Source organism: Leptopilina boulardi, unplaced genomic scaffold (genome assembly GCF_019393585.1).
Source record: "Leptopilina boulardi isolate dan_hultmark-lab unplaced genomic scaffold, ZJU_Lbou_2.1 LbouV2_43, whole genome shotgun sequence".
NCBI lineage: Eukaryota > Metazoa > Arthropoda > Insecta > Hymenoptera > Figitidae > Leptopilina > Leptopilina boulardi.
This window is the reverse complement of record NW_026137987.1, coordinates 51739-70349: the sequence shown is the minus strand read 5'-3', so window position 1 is coordinate 70349 and position 18611 is coordinate 51739. Positions and strand designations below refer to the sequence as shown.

General features: G+C 24.8%; 1 protein-coding gene across 4 annotated transcripts in view; it reads left to right on the top strand.

The window, feature by feature from the left end:
• The window catches only part of LOC127289503 (cell adhesion molecule Dscam2-like), a 159919-nt gene that overhangs the window by 104630 nt on the left and 36678 nt on the right, over positions 1–18611 (top strand). For 3 of the 4 annotated variants that reach the window (XM_051317469.1, XM_051317467.1, XM_051317471.1), the window contains exons 21-26: positions 1106–1499; positions 6163–6306; positions 6733–6912; positions 11339–11538; positions 15718–15871; positions 16891–16993. In XM_051317469.1, coding sequence (XP_051173426.1) covers positions 1106–1499; positions 6163–6306; positions 6733–6912; positions 11339–11538; positions 15718–15871; positions 16891–16993 — 1175 coding nt within the window. The remainder of the gene's footprint in view (positions 1–1105; positions 1500–6162; positions 6307–6732; positions 6913–11338; positions 11539–15717; positions 15872–16890; positions 16994–18611) is intronic. The other variant, XM_051317470.1, reaches the window with a different exon arrangement.

Sequence of the window (18611 nt, the reverse complement as noted above, 5' to 3'; positions counted from 1 at the left end):
GAAATTAAAAATTACTTTACGAAAGGAGAACCAGTTATTAGGGACTATCTAACAATTTCTACCAACACGATTTATTTTTTAAATCAATAAATGTGACGCTCCACGAGAAAAGGGACCTAACGTGCTTTTGACTTAAGGTTCGCTTTTACCGTGCAATGACACAGTGAATGAACCTTAAGTCAAAAGCACGTTAGGTCCCTTTTCTCGTGGAGCGTCACAAATAATAATAATAATAATAGTAATAGTAAAGATTATTTTACAAAATAATATTATTAAATAACATTTTCAAAGTCAAGCTACGGAAAATTAATTGTCAGAGGCTATCTAACGATTTCTACCAAAGTACCAACATGATTAATTTTCCAAGAGTGGTATCAAAAGCAAATCGTAATTTTAGTTTAATATTCTTATTAGCCATGTGCATTGCAATAGGCAAACAATTTTTGTAAAATATTCATTTTTATAATAGAAATATTTTTTTATTATTTTTATTTTAGATCGAAAGTTGAGGTTTTTCTTTTTCCTAAAATAACGCGAAAATATTCAAGTAAAATAAATGACAAATACGTAGTGTGTTTATGTATTATTTTGTTTATTTTTGGTCATTAAATAGATGGAAAGTAAATTTTATTTCATTCAGATTAAATAATATAATCAACGAATAATTTATTTAAGCACGTTTATCCACGGAAATGCAGACCTCTAGAAAAAAAAATTAATTAACATTTAAATAATTAAAATAATATTATTAATTGTACTTTCTAAAAGAAGAAATATCAATTTTTAAGAAAAAAATTTAAAACCTACAAAATTTATTTGTTTATACAATTTGCATACTAGAATAAAAATTTTCTGTCACATCACTTTTACAAAATTTTTTTTTTTAATGATTCGATTTCCGTCGATAAACGTTTTTAACTAATAAAAACTATATCGACAGATTAATTGTTACGAGGAGGCACCACTCTCAATTTTGATCCACTTAATTTTAAATTATTAAACATTATATATATATATATATTATATTATTAATTATTAATTATTTTTTTATAAAAAAAAATTTTATGTTTTTTTTCTATATGTACAATATTATTCTTGTTTACAGGGACTTTTGTGTGGTAACACATATCATCTTTATTTAACGTCACACAATAAAATTGGAAATAGTCCATCTTCGCCCATTCTATCAGTACGAACACAAGGACAACCACCGGGAATTCCACCATCGGCAGCTTTTCTAGCTCCAAATTCCACAACACTTGCTCTTCGTCTTCATGTCTGGCCTGATAATGGATGTCCAATTCTCTATTTCGTTATACAATATCGACCAATCAACGAATTTCATTGGACTTTGGTGTCTAACAGCGTCAAGATGCAACGTCGATTTATTGTCACTAATCTTGCGCCAAGTTCGGTTTATCAGCTAAAAGTCGAAGCTCACAATGTCGCCGGCAGCAATGAAGCCGAATTTACATTTATCACATTGACGAAAGAAGGCGGTTTGTAATACAATTTATATTCTAGAAATTAAATTAATTAGATCATTTCAAATGGATACTAGAAAAAAAGCGTAAATGAATGTTTAACGTCCGATAAGTATAAATGGGCAAATCCACGAAATTTTTAACTTTTGTGATTCTCGAATCGAACACTTAAAAATCTGAATTATTTTTAATTAAAACTTTGGATATCATTTTTTTTTTTTTTTTTTTCTAAATTATAGAGAAATTCCACGGGTAAAACGAACAGTTGTCGGTGACAAGTTATCGATTTGGCTCAAATTTTTTAGGTGTATTCTACCTCTAAAAATACTCAACTAGCCAAAGTTTCAAGTCCCTATCTCATAAAGAACACTCACAGTCGTTAATTTCGTGAAAAGTGACATCTTTCAAAATGGGGGCGGTACGAATTCAACACAAATAAACTCTACACAAGAAAATGCTGCACCGCTAACTGTACATGAGTCAATTCTCAACAAAATTAAATAAAAATATATTCTTCACAATTAAATACTACATCGAAAAACCCTACACAATAAACTATTAACTAGAAAATTATTTTCATAAACTCTACACAAATAAACTCAACACATTAAGATTTAGAATTAGAAAAATGAAAAAAAAAATTTTTATAATTCTACACAAATATATACTACATCAGTAAATTTTACACAGCTATTAAAAACAAAAAAATTAAATTCGAAACAATTAAATTTTACACACATGAAAATAATATTTTCTTTATTTCCGATTATTTATAAAATTCTACACAATTAAACTCAACATTTATAAATTCTACACATCAAATAAAAATATTTTAATCCTACATAAATAAACTGTACACATTCAAAATTTAACATATTAAATGAAAATAATAAAATTCAAAACGAGAAAACTTTACACAATTCTCAATAAAATAAAATAAAAATATATTCTACACAATTAAATACTACATCGAAAAACCCTACACAATAAACTATTAACTAGAAAATTATCTCCATAAACTCTACACAAATAAACTCAACACATTAAGATTTAGAATTAGAAAAATAAAAATATTTTTTTTATATTTCTACACAAATAAATATTACATTATTATTTTTATTATGTAGAATTTATAAATGTTGAGTTTAATTGTGTAGAATTTTATAAATAATCGGAAATAAAGAAAATATTATTTTCATCTGTGTAAAATTTAATTGTTTCGAATTTAATTTTTTATTTTTTATAGCTGTGTAAAATTTACTGATGTAGTAAATTTATTTGTGTAGAATTATAAAATTTTTTTTTTTTCATTTTTCTAATTCTAAATCTTAATGTGTTGAGTTTATTTGTGTAGAGTTTATGAAGTTAATTTTCTAGTAAATAGTTTATTGTGTAGGGTTTTTCGATGTAGTATTTAATTGTGAAGAATATATTTTTATTTAATTTTATTGAGAATTGACTCGTGTACAGTTAGCGGTGCAGTATTTTCTTGTGTAGAGTTTATTTGTGTTGAATTCGTCCCCCCCCCCCCCCCCTTCAAAATGAAGATTGAAAAATCCATTTCTGTTCGAAAAAATGTTAATTTTGGTAAAAAAAAAAAAAAAAAAAATTGGAAAGGTACTAGTCGATGGGAAATTTTACAAAGAATCCAATGCCGTTGGAATTTTTGAGCTATCTCTAAACGCATGCGCAGTAGATTAAAAAAACTGTTTTTTTTTTTTAAATTCATAACTCAAAAACACCTATTTCGATTTGGCTCTAATTTTCATGAAAAATAGCTGAAAAGCTATACTTTAAAATGGTTATACCTAAAATTTGCATACTTTGAGTTTTTAACCATTTTTATGCAAAATAGTGAGCTAATTCAAATTTTTTCAAGGTTTCCTCACAGTATTTGCTTTTTTGTGCGCATGCGCAGTTATATAGACAAAAACTAAGTCCAAATTCAAAATCCTCGAAAAATTTCCAATCAGTTATCTATATTCATACTTAATTTTTATTTATTCTAAACAAATTTTAACAGAAAAAACAAATACAAGTTATAATTAAGAGCATTACAAATATGAGAGTATTTTTAAAAAAATTTATTTTTTACGTTTGTTTTTTTAACTTAACATTTTTTTCAGTTTGGGAAATTAATAATTTTTGATGAAAGATATTTTGTACAAAGAAATATAAAGCTTCGAAGTGACACACTTTTTTATTTTTTTGATACTTTTTTTCAACAAGGCTACTTTTTTTACTACTAATTTTGTCCAAAAGCCACTAAATGCTACTTTTTTTTAAAAAACAATTTTAAAAATGATAAAAATTCAAGAATTTTAAATAGCAAATTTTTTGATTCCTAAGAGCTCGCCAAATTGATGATTTATTATTGGCCGCGTGAACTACTGGTTTATATAATTATTTTTTACACGAATTTTCATTTTTCAAAATAGCATGTAACATAATTTCTTTTTAAAATATCTTTTTATTCAATAAAATTTTTAATTTGTCAAATTTTTTTTTAACAGAATTTTTATTTTACAAAATTTCTCTTTACCCAACTGTTTTCTTTTAAATAATTCTAATTTAACCGAAATTCAGACAGTAATTGAATTTTAGAGTATTTTGAATTGAAAAATGTTTTAAATAATTGAAATGCTTCGATCTTGATTAAAGTTATTAGAAATAATTATTTTAATAAAAAATTTGAATCAAAATTTTATAATAATAATTGAATTTCAGAAGATTTGGAATTAAAATTTTTGTAAATTAGAATTGCTGAAAATTATTAACAAAGTTTCAAACAGATAATTGAATTTTAGAGAATTATTAATTAAAAAATGTTTTATTTAATTGAATTTTTGAATAATTGGATTGAAATTATTAATTTAGCAAAGAATTTGATACAAATTTTAAAAATAATTGAATTTTGGAAGAGTTCGAGTTAAGATTTTTAGAAATAATTGACTTTTTGGATATTTTTAATTGAAATTGTTTTAAAATACTAAATATTTTATATAAGCTTCCGATTCCAAGTTCTAAGATTTATAAAATTCAAATTACTTAAAATTCTATTGAATGAAAATTCTAATAAATTAAAAATATGTTAAATTAAAACTCATTTCAGGAAACAGTTGGGTAAAGAGAAACTTTGTAAAATAAAATTTCTATCAAATAAAAATTCAGTACTTTGAAAATTCCGTTTAGTAAACATTCGTTTAAAAAAAAATTATATATTAAATGCTATTTTGTAAAATAAAAATTTATGTGAAAATTCATTTTTGTGGAATAATCATACGCTTCTACCGTTGTGCCAAAAACAAAAAGTTAATCGAAATTTAACAATAGATAGTTTTTTTTAATAATCAAGAGAAAAATAATGTTAATTTTATTCCTCAGAATTTTTCTTTCAATTTTTTTAGACAAAAAAATATTTACACTTTAATGTCAAACTTAGAATACTAATTTTAATTTATTTTAAAGATGACACTTTTTTGATACTTTTTTTTTAAACTGATACTTTTTCATACTTTTCTTAGTCTCTTACTATATGGTTCGAAGCCTGTAATTAGAAGGTTTTGTGTGAATAAAACAATAACATTCGGTCCATTGTTGTTTTAATAAAAATTTACTCAAACGTTTCGTAATCGAAATTTAAATAGTTTAAATAAAAAGACAGATTTAAAAAATTTTGATAAGTCATATGAAATAATTTTGAATTTTATTTCTAACATTTTGAAATGGTAAATTTCTCATCTCGTTATTCTCTATTTCTCATATTAATTGTTTTTGTTTTTTTTTCTGTTCAATTTACAAATTTATTATAAGGAGTCAATTATTGTGTTTATTTATTTAATTATTTATTGTTTGTATGTACGTTTATTTATTACTTGTTTTTTAAAATGGATTCATTTAATTGGTACGTAAATTATAATTTTCCTTTTCGATTATTTAAAATTAATAATTTATTTTACTTAATTAATTTTATAGTAAATTCATTTATTGAAAATTTTATATTCCAACTTCAAATTCTATGTCTCTTCAACGTTAGGATTTTTTTTTTATTTCATTTTTGTTTTTATTTAATTTGACACTGCTATTGACTATAAACTCTATGAATTGACATCTGTTTTAATTTGATAAGATTATTTAAAATTTAATTTATTATTGTAGTTTATTTTATTTCTATTATTTATTGTGTTTGTTTGACAATTAATTTTAATTTTAATAGACTTCCTGAAGAGGAATTCATTTAGATTTCGAAACGTTGGAGTAAACTTTTATTAAAACAAAAATGTCTCTCATTTTATCGTTTTATTCATACGAAATTTTCTAATTAAGGGTAAAAGAATTTTCTGTTCTTTTGTAAATTATATAATTTTCAAAAAGAATTATCCTATTTAAATTTAATTTTTTTTTTTAATTATTTTGAAATAGAGAATTAAATTGTAATTATTAAATTTAATTTTGTAAAAATTAGAAAAATTAGAGAAAAATTTACAAATATAAAAATAAGAAAAAAAGAATTAAAATACGATGAATAAATACAAAAAAAATAAATCAAACGAGATATTAAAATTGGAAATTATTTCTTAAATAAAATTAATTAAATATATGAAATTTAATTAATAAACTACTAAATCAATTTGAAATATTACTATATTGATAAATAATAATAATTGAACATTTTCAGAGCCACCTCCTCCAGAACTCTCGAAACGTGGCTTTATTGCAGGAATACCATTTTATGCAGACGTGAAAATTATTTTGCCATTGACGATTGCTGCAGTGGCACTTTTTGCAGCTGCAGTTACTCTCGCTTTGCGTTGGAAAAACAGTGAGTTTTTTAAATTCTAGTTTGCTTTCATCATCGTTCGTATTTAAGTAGAACTTGATTGAATGGTATTGGAAAAATCTCTCAGCACTTTTTCATATATACACTTTTTAATTTCAATTAAATTCCCCTCTTTCATTGAATTCCACATATATATATATACTAAATTTGTATTCTCATTAAACTTAATTTAAATTCTTTTTTTTTCATCAATTTTAATCTTGGAAATGGAAACAAATTTTAATTATTTTCATTATTCAAATTGCTAAGGAAAAAATTAACTAAATTTTTTTTAATAATGCAGCATAAAAAATAACAAAAATCATTCATAACTTACGTTATAAGTATTTTTACTAGTTTTTTTTATCAATTAATAGAAAACCTTCGTGAAAGGAAAAAAAAATATATAAAAAATTTTTCAATTTACAGGATATTCGGGGGACCGAGTACAGAGGCCGATGAAGGAATCTCAGGAGAATCAACAGAACGCCGAAACCCAGAGGGAACGGTATTATGCCACTATCCACAAGGTGGCTCTTCAGCAGGCCAACTCAGGAGGTCCAGAGAAGATTCCAGGTGAATCTTTGTTACGATACGGACGAAAGACAGGTTTGGTATTATTGTTTTTGTAGGTAAAGCTCAAATCAAACACAATTGTTGAGCTGCCTTGGACATTTTTTTTTTTTTTTTTCATTTATTTCTCAAGAATCATTAAAACGAGTTCGATATGTTCATTTAGTGAATGGTTCTTGCCTTTATTCAATTATTAGCCAACAAATTCTACATTTTGAAAATTTGATTTATTAGAAAAAAAAAGTTGAGTTAAAGAGAAATTTTATTAAATCAAAATTTTGATAAATAAAATATTTTCGATATGGGTCAGAATTCGTGAAATCAGCACAGAAAATAAAAAATATTTTTTTTAAAACGAAATATACAAAAAAAAAAGTTCTATTAGACCACAGAAATGTTTCTACCAAGCGAAAATTTTTTTTTTTTTTACAAAAGTTATTGCAAAATGATTTTTTTTTGTCATTTTTTAAACAAATCCTTGTTTCTCGTAAACGAATGGACCAATTTCAATAAATCAAACTGTTACCATTTTTCTCAAAATCCTAACGTGATGGAAGGTTTTCGTTGCCAGATTCAGATTCAGAGCACCAAAAACTACGGGAAATGACTTCCCGATCTCTGACAACGGAAATATTTTTTTTGCAGACTTGTGTTATTAATTAATTAATTAGAAAAATTAAATTAATACATTTAATTATTCCCTTAAAATTAATTATGTAACTTATTATTTACTTGATTTAAGTAAGTGCAACCCATTAACATAACCTAAAACTAAAAAGTAATTTTTAACAGAACTAAAAATATATTTAAAATTTATTACATCCAAATTCGACAGATCCGCAATATTGTACAATTTTAGAAAAAAATTATTTTGAGTTAAAATTTGTTGTTAAATAATAATTAATAAACATTTTGTATTTTTTTCTTAAAAGTTATTTCTAATTTTTAACCAATTTTTATAAACAATGGCTCATTTTTTTTTAATGATTCTCTTCAATTCTTATTTTGTGTTTTTTTTAAATAATGGTTTGTTTAAAAAATATAAAAAATAAAAATTTTATTTGTTTATTAAGTTTTGAACAAAATATTTTTAATAAAATTCAACAAACAGAATTGTTGAAAATCTTTTAAAGAGCAAAATGAGCTATTGTTTTTAAGAATTGCATAAAAATTACAATTGTTCACTAACTTTTAAGAAAAAATACAAAATGTTTATTAATTATTATTTAACAACAAATTTTACCTCAAAATAATTTTTTTCCAAAATTTGTAAAATTGGGTTTGTCGAATTTGGGTGTAATAAATTTTAAATATATTTTTAGTTCTGTTAAAAACTACTTTTGCTTCCTCGTAGAGGAAGCTTTGTAGTCCTTTCGTTTATAAAAATTTTCAAAGTGTCGGAAACAAATTTTTTTCTATATAGAAACATGTTATATGAGATCCTGATCAATTGTCCGGATGTATACGTATGTGTGTGTGTGTGGATCCCTTTTTTGTTTAGACGATAACTCTAACAGGTTTTAATGGATTTAGATAAAATTTGGTAGGCTCATTTATCATATTAATATCTCAAATCTGACCATAGGATTTTAAAAAATACCCAGAAAAAAAATTTTTATCGTCTTTTTTCCAAAAATTTTTTTTCGTCGAAAAAATTTTTAAATAGAAAAATTTAAGGCTATATATAATAAAATCGTATTCCTTACGTCAAGACAAATCAATTGGTATATATAAAGTATAGTTTTAATTTAAATTTAAAGAATTAATGAAAGTTAAAAAATCAAAAATTCACATTTTGGCAATAAAATTTTGTGATTTTTTAAATTGAAGTTTATATATGAAATAATTGTATTCCTTGCATGAAAACAAATCGATTGGTATATATAAAGTATACATTTGAGGTAAATTTAATAAATTAATGAAAGTTAAAAAAAAATTCCCATTTTAGCTGAAAAATTTTGTATTTATTTAAATTCAAGTTTAAATATAAAATAATTGTGTTCCTTGCATTGAAACAAACCGATATAATTGTAAATAATTAAAAATTATATATTATTTTTCTTTAATTTTCAGAAATTTCAGCTAAAATGTGAATTTTTGATGTTTTAACTTCCATTAATTCTTTAAATTTAACTCAAATCTATAGGTACTCAAATGTTTATATTATTATTATATTATTTTTGTATGTTTATTTCAATGTTAATGCTTTTTCCATGAGGAAGCAAATATTTTTGCTGATCGTAAAGAGGAAGCAAAATGTTCATGTAATGAACATCTGAATTACAACTTGTTTTAATAAATTAAAGTATTAGATTCAATTAGACTTATTGAAAACGCGCGCGCCAAAAGATACGGGTGAGGGCGCACTCACACCTTTTGGCTGCCTGCCTGCCTGCAGGAGTTGTCATGGCAACGTGAAGGAGTAACAGAGATAGTAAATTCAAATTTGAATTTTCTCTCTCTGTTACTCCTACACGTTGCCATGACAACTCCTGCAGGCAGGCAGGCAGCCAAAAGGTGTGAGTGCGCCCTGAGCGTCTCGACAATGCTGTATGCCGCGAAACACGATTTTTATCATTATTATTAAAATAATAAGTGCACATAAATTTTCTCAACGGATTTCGATTCTTTAGAGTTTTAAGAGTATTTTAGGATTTTTTCAAATTTTGAAAAGGCGCAGAACAGAACAACTAACCTCTAAAGTTAAATTTTACACACCGAAAAGTGTGTGTAAAGAAGCTCTTTTTAAAACGGTGTGTAAAGTGATTCACTTTACGCACTGAAATTTACTTTACGCACCGAAATTTTACTCACATAATATAAGGATTGTTTTAGACCATACAAAACCACAAAATTAAAGAAAAAACTTTACTTTTAAATTTATATACTACTACTGCTTCACAGTAAACTTGGTTGTATCTTTTTCTATTGCAACGTTTTGATGCACATAAGTTATATCAAAAAGAGATCGTTTTGTGTATCATTTTTAGAAATGATACACGAAACAGTCTCATTTTTTGATGCAAAAAATTTAATCAATTTATATCAATCATGGCCGAATTGAATCGACTCAAAATTAAACGAATTTTTTTCAGATATTTTGGTAATAGTACAATTGCGGAGACCATTTCACTATTTAATTTGAAAATGAAAATAACAGAAAATCAAAGACAATGTGCAATTCGATAATTAAAAAGTGACAGCTTATAAACATAACCTAAAATGCATGAGAAAAAATTTGTCGATAAAATCAATATAGCTGAGTTTTTTAGAAGGTAGATGGCAGCACTCATCTATTTTCTTTCTTTAAATTTTTTCTGAATCGTTTTTATAAAAAGCAAAACTGCCATCTACCTTTTAAAAAGCTCGGCTATATTGATTTTATCGACAAATTTTTTCTCATGCATTTTAGGTTATGTTTATAAGCTGTCACTTTTTAATTATCGAATTGCACATTGTCTTTGATTTTCTGTTATTTTCATTTTTAAATTAAATAGTGAAATGGTCTCCGCAATTGTACTATTACCAAAATATCTGAAAAAAATTCGTTTAATTTTCAATCGATTCAATTCGGCCATGATTGATATAAATTGATTCAATTTTTTGCATCAAAAAATGAGACCGTTTCGTGTATCATTTCTAAAAATGATACACAAAATGATCTCTTTTTGATATAACTTATGTGCATCAAAACGTTGCAAAGATTTGATGCAATTTTTGGTCTCAATTTGATACTTTTAGGAAAACTGTGTTAATGATATTTTTCCTGATCTTTAATTGATTTTTTTTATTCTATACAATCGAAATTATTCTAATAGAGAGTTGGAATTCTTCATAGTAGGTACTTAACTTTAGAGGTGGGTGTTGCAAAAAATGTTGTATGATACACGTGCGTAAATCTGATTATACTCGTGTGATTTGCTGCAAACGTCACACTCACTTTACGCACTTGTATCATAAATAACTATTTTTCGCTGTGTAGAAACATTTCTGTGGTCTAATAGAACTGTTTTTACTATATTTCGTTTTAAAAAAAATATTTTTTATTTTCTGTGCTGATTTTACGAATTCTGACCCATATGAAAATTCGGATCATTATAAAGTCTAATTTATAAAATTCTAAATAAAAATTCGGTAATCTTTACATCGACACGCAAAAAAAATTCAGACTAATGTGGGGAATATTCATTTTTCTATCGTCGCAAGAAAATGTTAGGAAACAAAAGGCCTATTGGCAATTTTCTTTTATAAATTTTCATAAGGAATAAAATTAGGGAAAGTAAAATTTGAGGGACTAATAAATACGTGACTCTAGAAATCTTTTTTATTTCTGTTTTTTTTTTTTTTTTGGGTTGTTAGAAATCGATTGGAACATTAGTGTGTAAATGGAATATTATACGGTAAGTGGTCAAGGAGATTTGACGAGATTTGAAAGGTAGGCAATGCCTCTCGTGGGTTACAGAGACAGCGGAGGACATCTCGCCGTACGCTACGTTCCAGCTGTCGGAGGGTGGCGCGGGAGGCCTGGGAGGTCTGGGAAGTCTTGTCGGCGCGGAAGCCTCCGGGGGAGGTCTACATTCCAACAACACTCTTCTTCACAGCTTCATGTATCACGAACACGCTATGACGGAGGGGTGCGCGAGTCCTCCCCCAGCTGCGACGGTAAAAAAAATTCATTTTTTATTTATTTTCTAAATGAGCCCTAACGAATTGTGTAAAACGAAATTTCGCCCAATTTTTTCAGGATTTAGTAAAAATTCAATGTGGTTCGGTTTAAGGGAAACTAATAATTTTAATTGATGAAAAATGATGAAATTTTTAACAAAATTCTTTGTTTTTTTTTGGAAAAATAGAAAGAATTTGGAATTATTTTTATTTCATAATCACAATCCTTCAACAAAATATGAAACTAAAACTGGCACCTAAGTTAATTTGTTAATTTTTAAAAAATTTATGTTAGCAATAACATAAATAAAGTTAATAAAATTAATTCTATTGACTTTATTTATGTTATTATAATATTATAATAATATATTTATTTTAATTCTTTTTTTTAAAAAAAAAGAAAACATTTTGTTCAATTTTTATTTCCCAATCATAATTCTTTAACAAAATTTTTTCATTTTTGATAAAATATGATATAGAAAATTATTGATTACTGATTTAAAAATATATAATAAAATATAAAAATAATATATCTTTATATTATATAATATAAGGACAGATGCAACTTTCTGCTCCCTGCTTGCTGTTGCCATCTGATGGCGACTAGACGCACAGCGATACAAAATGATAAAATTTGGTTTAAATTAACTCCTAGACCACAATTATAAACCAAATTCAAAAATTCTTATTCCCTTTAACTCAGAACTAAATTCTGAACAGATCTGTGAGAATCGATTTTTTAATTTTTGTTTAATAAAGGACCCCGCACTTTTTGAATAGAAATTAAATTTCAGTCAATTTTTCTAAAACTCTGCAGTATTGTAATTTAAGAAACATTATTTTGAATTTTGTCATTAACATTTTTTGTTCAGGAGGCCTTAAACTACAAAACTGCCGAGTTTCAGAAAAATTGAATGAAAGACAATTTCTATATAAAAAGTGCGGGGTCCTTTTTAATGTTAATGCAAAATATTAAAAAATTATTATTTTTTAAAGTTTTTACTCTATTTCGCTTTCAAATTTTTTTGTAGTTGACATTGCATTTTCTTAGTGTCTAGGGGTAGCAGGCAAGAAATAAAAAAAAATTTTACACTTAAAAATTATTATAAACAAATGCAGTTTAGGGCTATTTGTGGTCAAATAAATTTTTTTAAAAATAAATTTACTTTTAATTATTGCAATTGAACTTTCTTATATAAACAAATTGTTTTTCCATAAATTTTATCTTTTAAATAATTTATATAAGCAAATACACTGTTCTGTATCAAACGGCGTGATGAGTACTTAAAAAACTATACAAGCACAATTTAATTTTTGACCAAAATTTTTAATTAAGTTATTAAATTTGTTTATAAAAATAAAACCTAGTTAAAATAATTTTTTTCACAAGAATAATATTTTGGTGGCTTCAATACTTTAATTTATTTTCGAAAAAAGTTTTTTTTAAATAGCTGCGACTTTGTGCTCCCTGCATGATTCTGCCATCTGTCGGCGGCAGGACGTAACGAAACATAAACAAATATGTACTTCAAGTAATATTTTTATTCAATTTCAATATTCAGGTATAGAAGGACAACTAATACAATAGGGTGTCATAAATGGTTTATTATGACTAGCGACTTCCAGTGAACTCTATTGTTCTTATCTCTTCTTATTTTTCTTTTGGAAAATTTAATATTTTAATTTAAATATTTTAATACAAATTAAGTTTTTGACCACAATAATGAATCAAATTCAAAAATTCTTGTTTCCTTTAACTAAGAAATAAATTCTGAACAGATTATTTGTTTATATATGTAAATTGTTTACAAAATACAAAAAAATTTATTTCAAAACATTTGATTAATGAAAAAAAAAATTTACACGCAAAAATCTAAAGCAAATTTACACAGAAAAATAATTAAATTAACAAAATTTAAATAGCTAAATGATAGAAGATCTAATAAATTTACTTTTTTAGACCATTGATTTGTATTGTAAATAAATTAACAGTATAAACTGATTTAAAAATGTTCTTTAAATACTTTTTAAAAATGAAAAAAAGTGAAATTTTTTTAAGACTTTTGGGATATTTTATTTTTAATTTGAAAAATTATAAAAATAATAATATAACTATATTTTATTTAAAATCTTTTATTCAGTTGATAATTCTTTAGTTATATTTTCGAAAAATGTTTTTTTAAATAGCTGCGACTTTGTGCTTCTTGCATTCTTCTGCCATCTGACGGCGACAAGACGTAACGAAACATAAATACTTCAAGTAATATTACTATAATAATTTCAATATTCAGGTATAGAAGGACAAATAATACAATAGGGTGTCATAAACGGTTTATTATGACTAGACTTCCAGTCGACTCTATTGTTCTTATCTCTTCTTATTTTTCTTTTGGAAAATTTAATATTTTAATTTAAATACTTTAATACAAAATAAGTTTTTGACCACAATAATGAACCAAATTCGAAAATTCTTGTTTCCTTTAACTAAGAAATAAATTCTGAACAGATTAAAAATTCAATTAATTTCTGACCAAAAATTGTGGTACAATATATTTGTTTATATAAATTGTTTACAAAATATAAAAAAATTTATTTCAAAACAATTGATTAATGAAAAGGAAATTTACACGCAAAGATCTAAATCAAATTTACTCAAAAAAATAATTAAATTAAAAAAATTTAAATAGCTAAATGATAGAAGATCTAATAAATTTACTTCTTTAGACCATTGATTTGTATTGTGAATAAATTAATAGTATAAATTGATTCAAAACTGTTCTTTAAATATTTTTTAAAAATGAAAATTTTTTTAAAGAATATTTAGATATTTTATTTTTAATTTGAAAAAAAATAATAGATATTTTATTTAAAATCTTTTATTCAATTGATAATTCTTTAGTTTATTTTTGAAAAAAGTTTTTTTTTAATAGCTACGACTTTGTTCTCTCTGTATGCTTCTGCCATCTGACGGTGGCAAGAAGTAACGATATAAACTCAAGTAATATTACTATATTATTTCAATATTCAGGTATAGAAGGACAATTAATACAATAGGGTGTCATAATTGGTTTATTATGACTAGCGACTTCCAGTGGACTCTATTGTTCTTATCTCTTCTTATTTTTCTTTTGGAAAATTTAATATTTTAATTTAAATATTTTAATACAAATTAAGTTTTTGACCACAATAATGAATCAAATTCGAAAATTCTTGTTTCCTTTAACTAAGAAATAAATTCTGAACAGATTAAAAATTCCGTTAGTTTCTTACCAAAAATTTCGTTACTATGTATTTGTTTATAAAAATTGTTTTAAAAAATAGAAAAATTTGTCGAAAAACAACTTTTTAATAAAAAAAAGGTTCTATCACAAAAATTAAAAGCAAATTTTATATAACAAAAATTTTTGTATTTGATCATAAACAGCCTTAAACTGCAATTGTTACATAATTTGTTTATAACCATTTTTAATTGTAAAAACTTTTTTTTCCACTTGCCTGCCTCTAGATACTAACTGTATGAAATATTATGTATAAAAAAAATTGAAGACAAAATAAATGAAAAAGTTAAAAAAATAAGAATTTTTGTTCAGTTTACATTAACATTAAAAATTTATAAAATAGAAATGAAAAAATCAATTCTCACAGATTTGTTCAGAATTTGAGGAAATAAGAATTTTTGAATTTAATTGTGATTTTAAAGTTGATTTAAACCAAATTTAAACATTTTAATTTAAATAAATGAATAAAAAAAATTTTCTCAATTTTTTGTACGTTTTTCTTAGAAATAATAAATTTTTTGAATCTTTTTGAATTGAATCTAAAGAAATTCGCACATTTATGCGAAATTGGAACTTACAGAAATATTTGATTAAATTGAAATTTGATAAAATGAAAATTTTCAATATTTTTGAAACAAATAGAAATTTGAGAGTTTAGAAATTCAATAAAGAAAAATTTCCAACACATTAAAATTCAATCATATACATATATATATGTAATAAAAAATGTAAAGTATGAGAATTTTTTTCAAATTTTGTTTTACATTTTGAAGTTTAATATTTTTATAGATACACGAAAATAGAAAATAAATTAATAAATTTTAAAGATATTTAAAATAAAAAAATTAATTAAATGTCAATAAAATATAGGTTAAAAAAAAAATTAATTAACTTGTAGACAATGAAGAGCGTGTCGTCCCGTCGACGTCAACAGAGGAAACAACACACTCCGGGGGACGTCGAGACCGACGAGAGCGAGTCTGACCCTGATCAACTAACAAGTTCCAGAACGGAATCATCGAATCAACTGGATGCAGGCAAATTGAAACACAGTACGTCTTCTCAATATCATATTTAAAAAATTTTTTTTTATTCTTCAAATTTTGAAGACGAACATTTTATCGTTATTTATTTTTTTAACTGTTGGCACAAAAATTCATAAAATTTAAATAACATTTTTTTCAATTTCAAATTTTTTTACATTCTCACATAACACCCTCCGACACAATTTTTGACCCACAAAAAAATTTAACATTTTCGGAAACTAGGACCCAAAAAAAAATTCCCGTATCTGGCCGTTTTTTGCTAGATCAAGTTGTTTGTGGTTTTTAGAGGTGAAAACAACCCCTAAATGAAAAGTGACAAGATATCTTTTAAAAATTATTAATATTTTATAAAATTTGGTATCTGGGGGTTTTCGGGGTCACTGATTATTAATCTGATGTCAGACTTTCAAAATTCAAAATGGCGGATCCAATATGGCGATCAAATTTTTAAAAAGTTATTAATTTTCTATTTTATATCCGCCATTTTGAATTTTGACAATTTAACATCAGATTCGTCATCAGCGACCCAAAAAACTCCTAGATATCAAGGTTTAAAAAAAATATAATAACTCTCTAAAATTTTGACCGCCATAATGAATCCGCCATTTTGAATTTTGAAAATCTGACATCAGATTAATAATCAGCGACACCGAAAACCCCCAGATGCCAAGTTTTATAAAATATTAATAATTTTTAAAAGATATCTTGTCACTTTTTATTTAGGGGCTGTTTCACCCCTAAAAACCACAAATGACTTGATATAGCAAAGCGGTCAGACACCGGACACAAGTATTTTTTTTGGGTTCTAGTTTCCAAAAATGTTGGATTTTTTTGTAGGTCAAAAAAAAAGTTGAATTTTGTCGGACGATGTAATATGAAAAGGTATTTTATTAAATGTTTAATTAAATTTTTTTTAATTTTTATATTTCTTTAAAAAGAAAAACAATTTTCTAATTTAAATTTTCATAAAATTTATTATTGCAATTGGTGCAATATTTAAAATCTTTTTTCATTTTTTCTTTTAGTTCGAGCAGTTTCAGATTTTATATATCATGGTACTTCGAGCACTTCGTCAGATATTTCACCCATGTCAGAGCAGAAGTCGCTACCACGGAGAGGACGATCTAGGTAATTACAGTTTTATTTATTATAAATTATATTTTATATTTAACCCTTAACTGGCACCATGGGTCCAGTAGACCCGAGCATTTTTTCGAACTCAAATTAATTGAATGTATAGTATAGCTTTTGAATATTTTTTATATTTTAATATATTAGTTTGACACATTCTTAGTAATTTTCTAAGTTTTTTGATACAACTAATTCGATACAAAAGAATAAATTAGCTTTAAACATTAATAATTATAAATTTTTAATTTTAATCTAAAAAGTCACATTTTATTTTGCAAAATAAATACCTTTTTTGCAAGTCCTGCTGTTGAGGTAATTTTTTCCTTAAAAAATAATACTCGTAATAATATTAAACGTAGTAATACGTAATAATATTAAAATTTTAATAACTCATGATTTTTTAAGGGAAGTCATTACCCCCAATTTTGACCCACTTTAATTTACATTATTAAACGAGGTTCTATTTTTTTTCTTGCATCATTTGGGTCTTAAAAACATACAGGATGGTCCAAAAAATGAAATTTTAATTTATGACCATTTTAGGAATTAAAGTCTTTAAAAAATTAATATTTTAAATATGTATCTTCTTTCACAATTTTCATTATTTTTCATCGTCAAATTTTTATGTTCTTAGGACCCAAATGATGCAAGAAAAAAAATATAACCTCATTTAATAATTTAAATTTAAGTGGGTCAAAATTGGGGGTGGTGTCTCCCCTTAAGTAAAAACAGGCAATTTTTCGTGTTTATTGTTTACAATTTTTTTTAACTAACTTAAAATAAATTAATCACTGTAAAACTAATTATATTAAAAAAAACACATCATAAGCTATTTCTGATTAAATTTTTATACAAAAATATTTAATACCGACTCTACAATACAAGTTCGGATACATCGGGTCCAGCAGACCCATTGTGCCATTTACGTTCGAAGACGGAATTGTGATAGTTAAGAATTAACATATTTTTATTTAGAACAATATTAATTATTTAAAAATTGACGATTTAAAAAGAATATTTTTGTAACAATTTGCAAGTTTATATTTACAATTTATTATTGTTTTAAATTTTTTTAAATTTTTAACTACAAAATAGTTATTTATGACTGTGTTACATTTCATTATACGATTATTAACCCCTTTGCAGTCCACTAGAAAAATCAATTTATTTAAATTATTTTTTCAATATTATTTATTTCATACTCTCAATGTGTTTCGAGAAAAAAAAATTCCTGAAATTTACACATTTTTTGACCTTCTAAAGTAGGCGCTCCCCTTAAATGACGATTATATGACTTTTTTTTATATGTTTTTATGAGTAACTATGTTATTGTTATTTTATAACTTATTTTTACACATTTTATAACTATTTTTGGCATATTTAAACTCTATTAGTTCGTCGATTGAGGGCAGAAAGACGTCAATTCAGGTGAATGTTGAGAAACATGACAATCTAAAATCCTGTATAGGATCCTATATAAGATTTTATACATAATCCTACATAAGATTTTACGTGGATTTTTATATATATATATTTCTGTATGATGAATTCTTATATGAGATCCTATATAGGAATCCATATGAGTTCATACGTAGGATCTTGTATAGGATCCTAG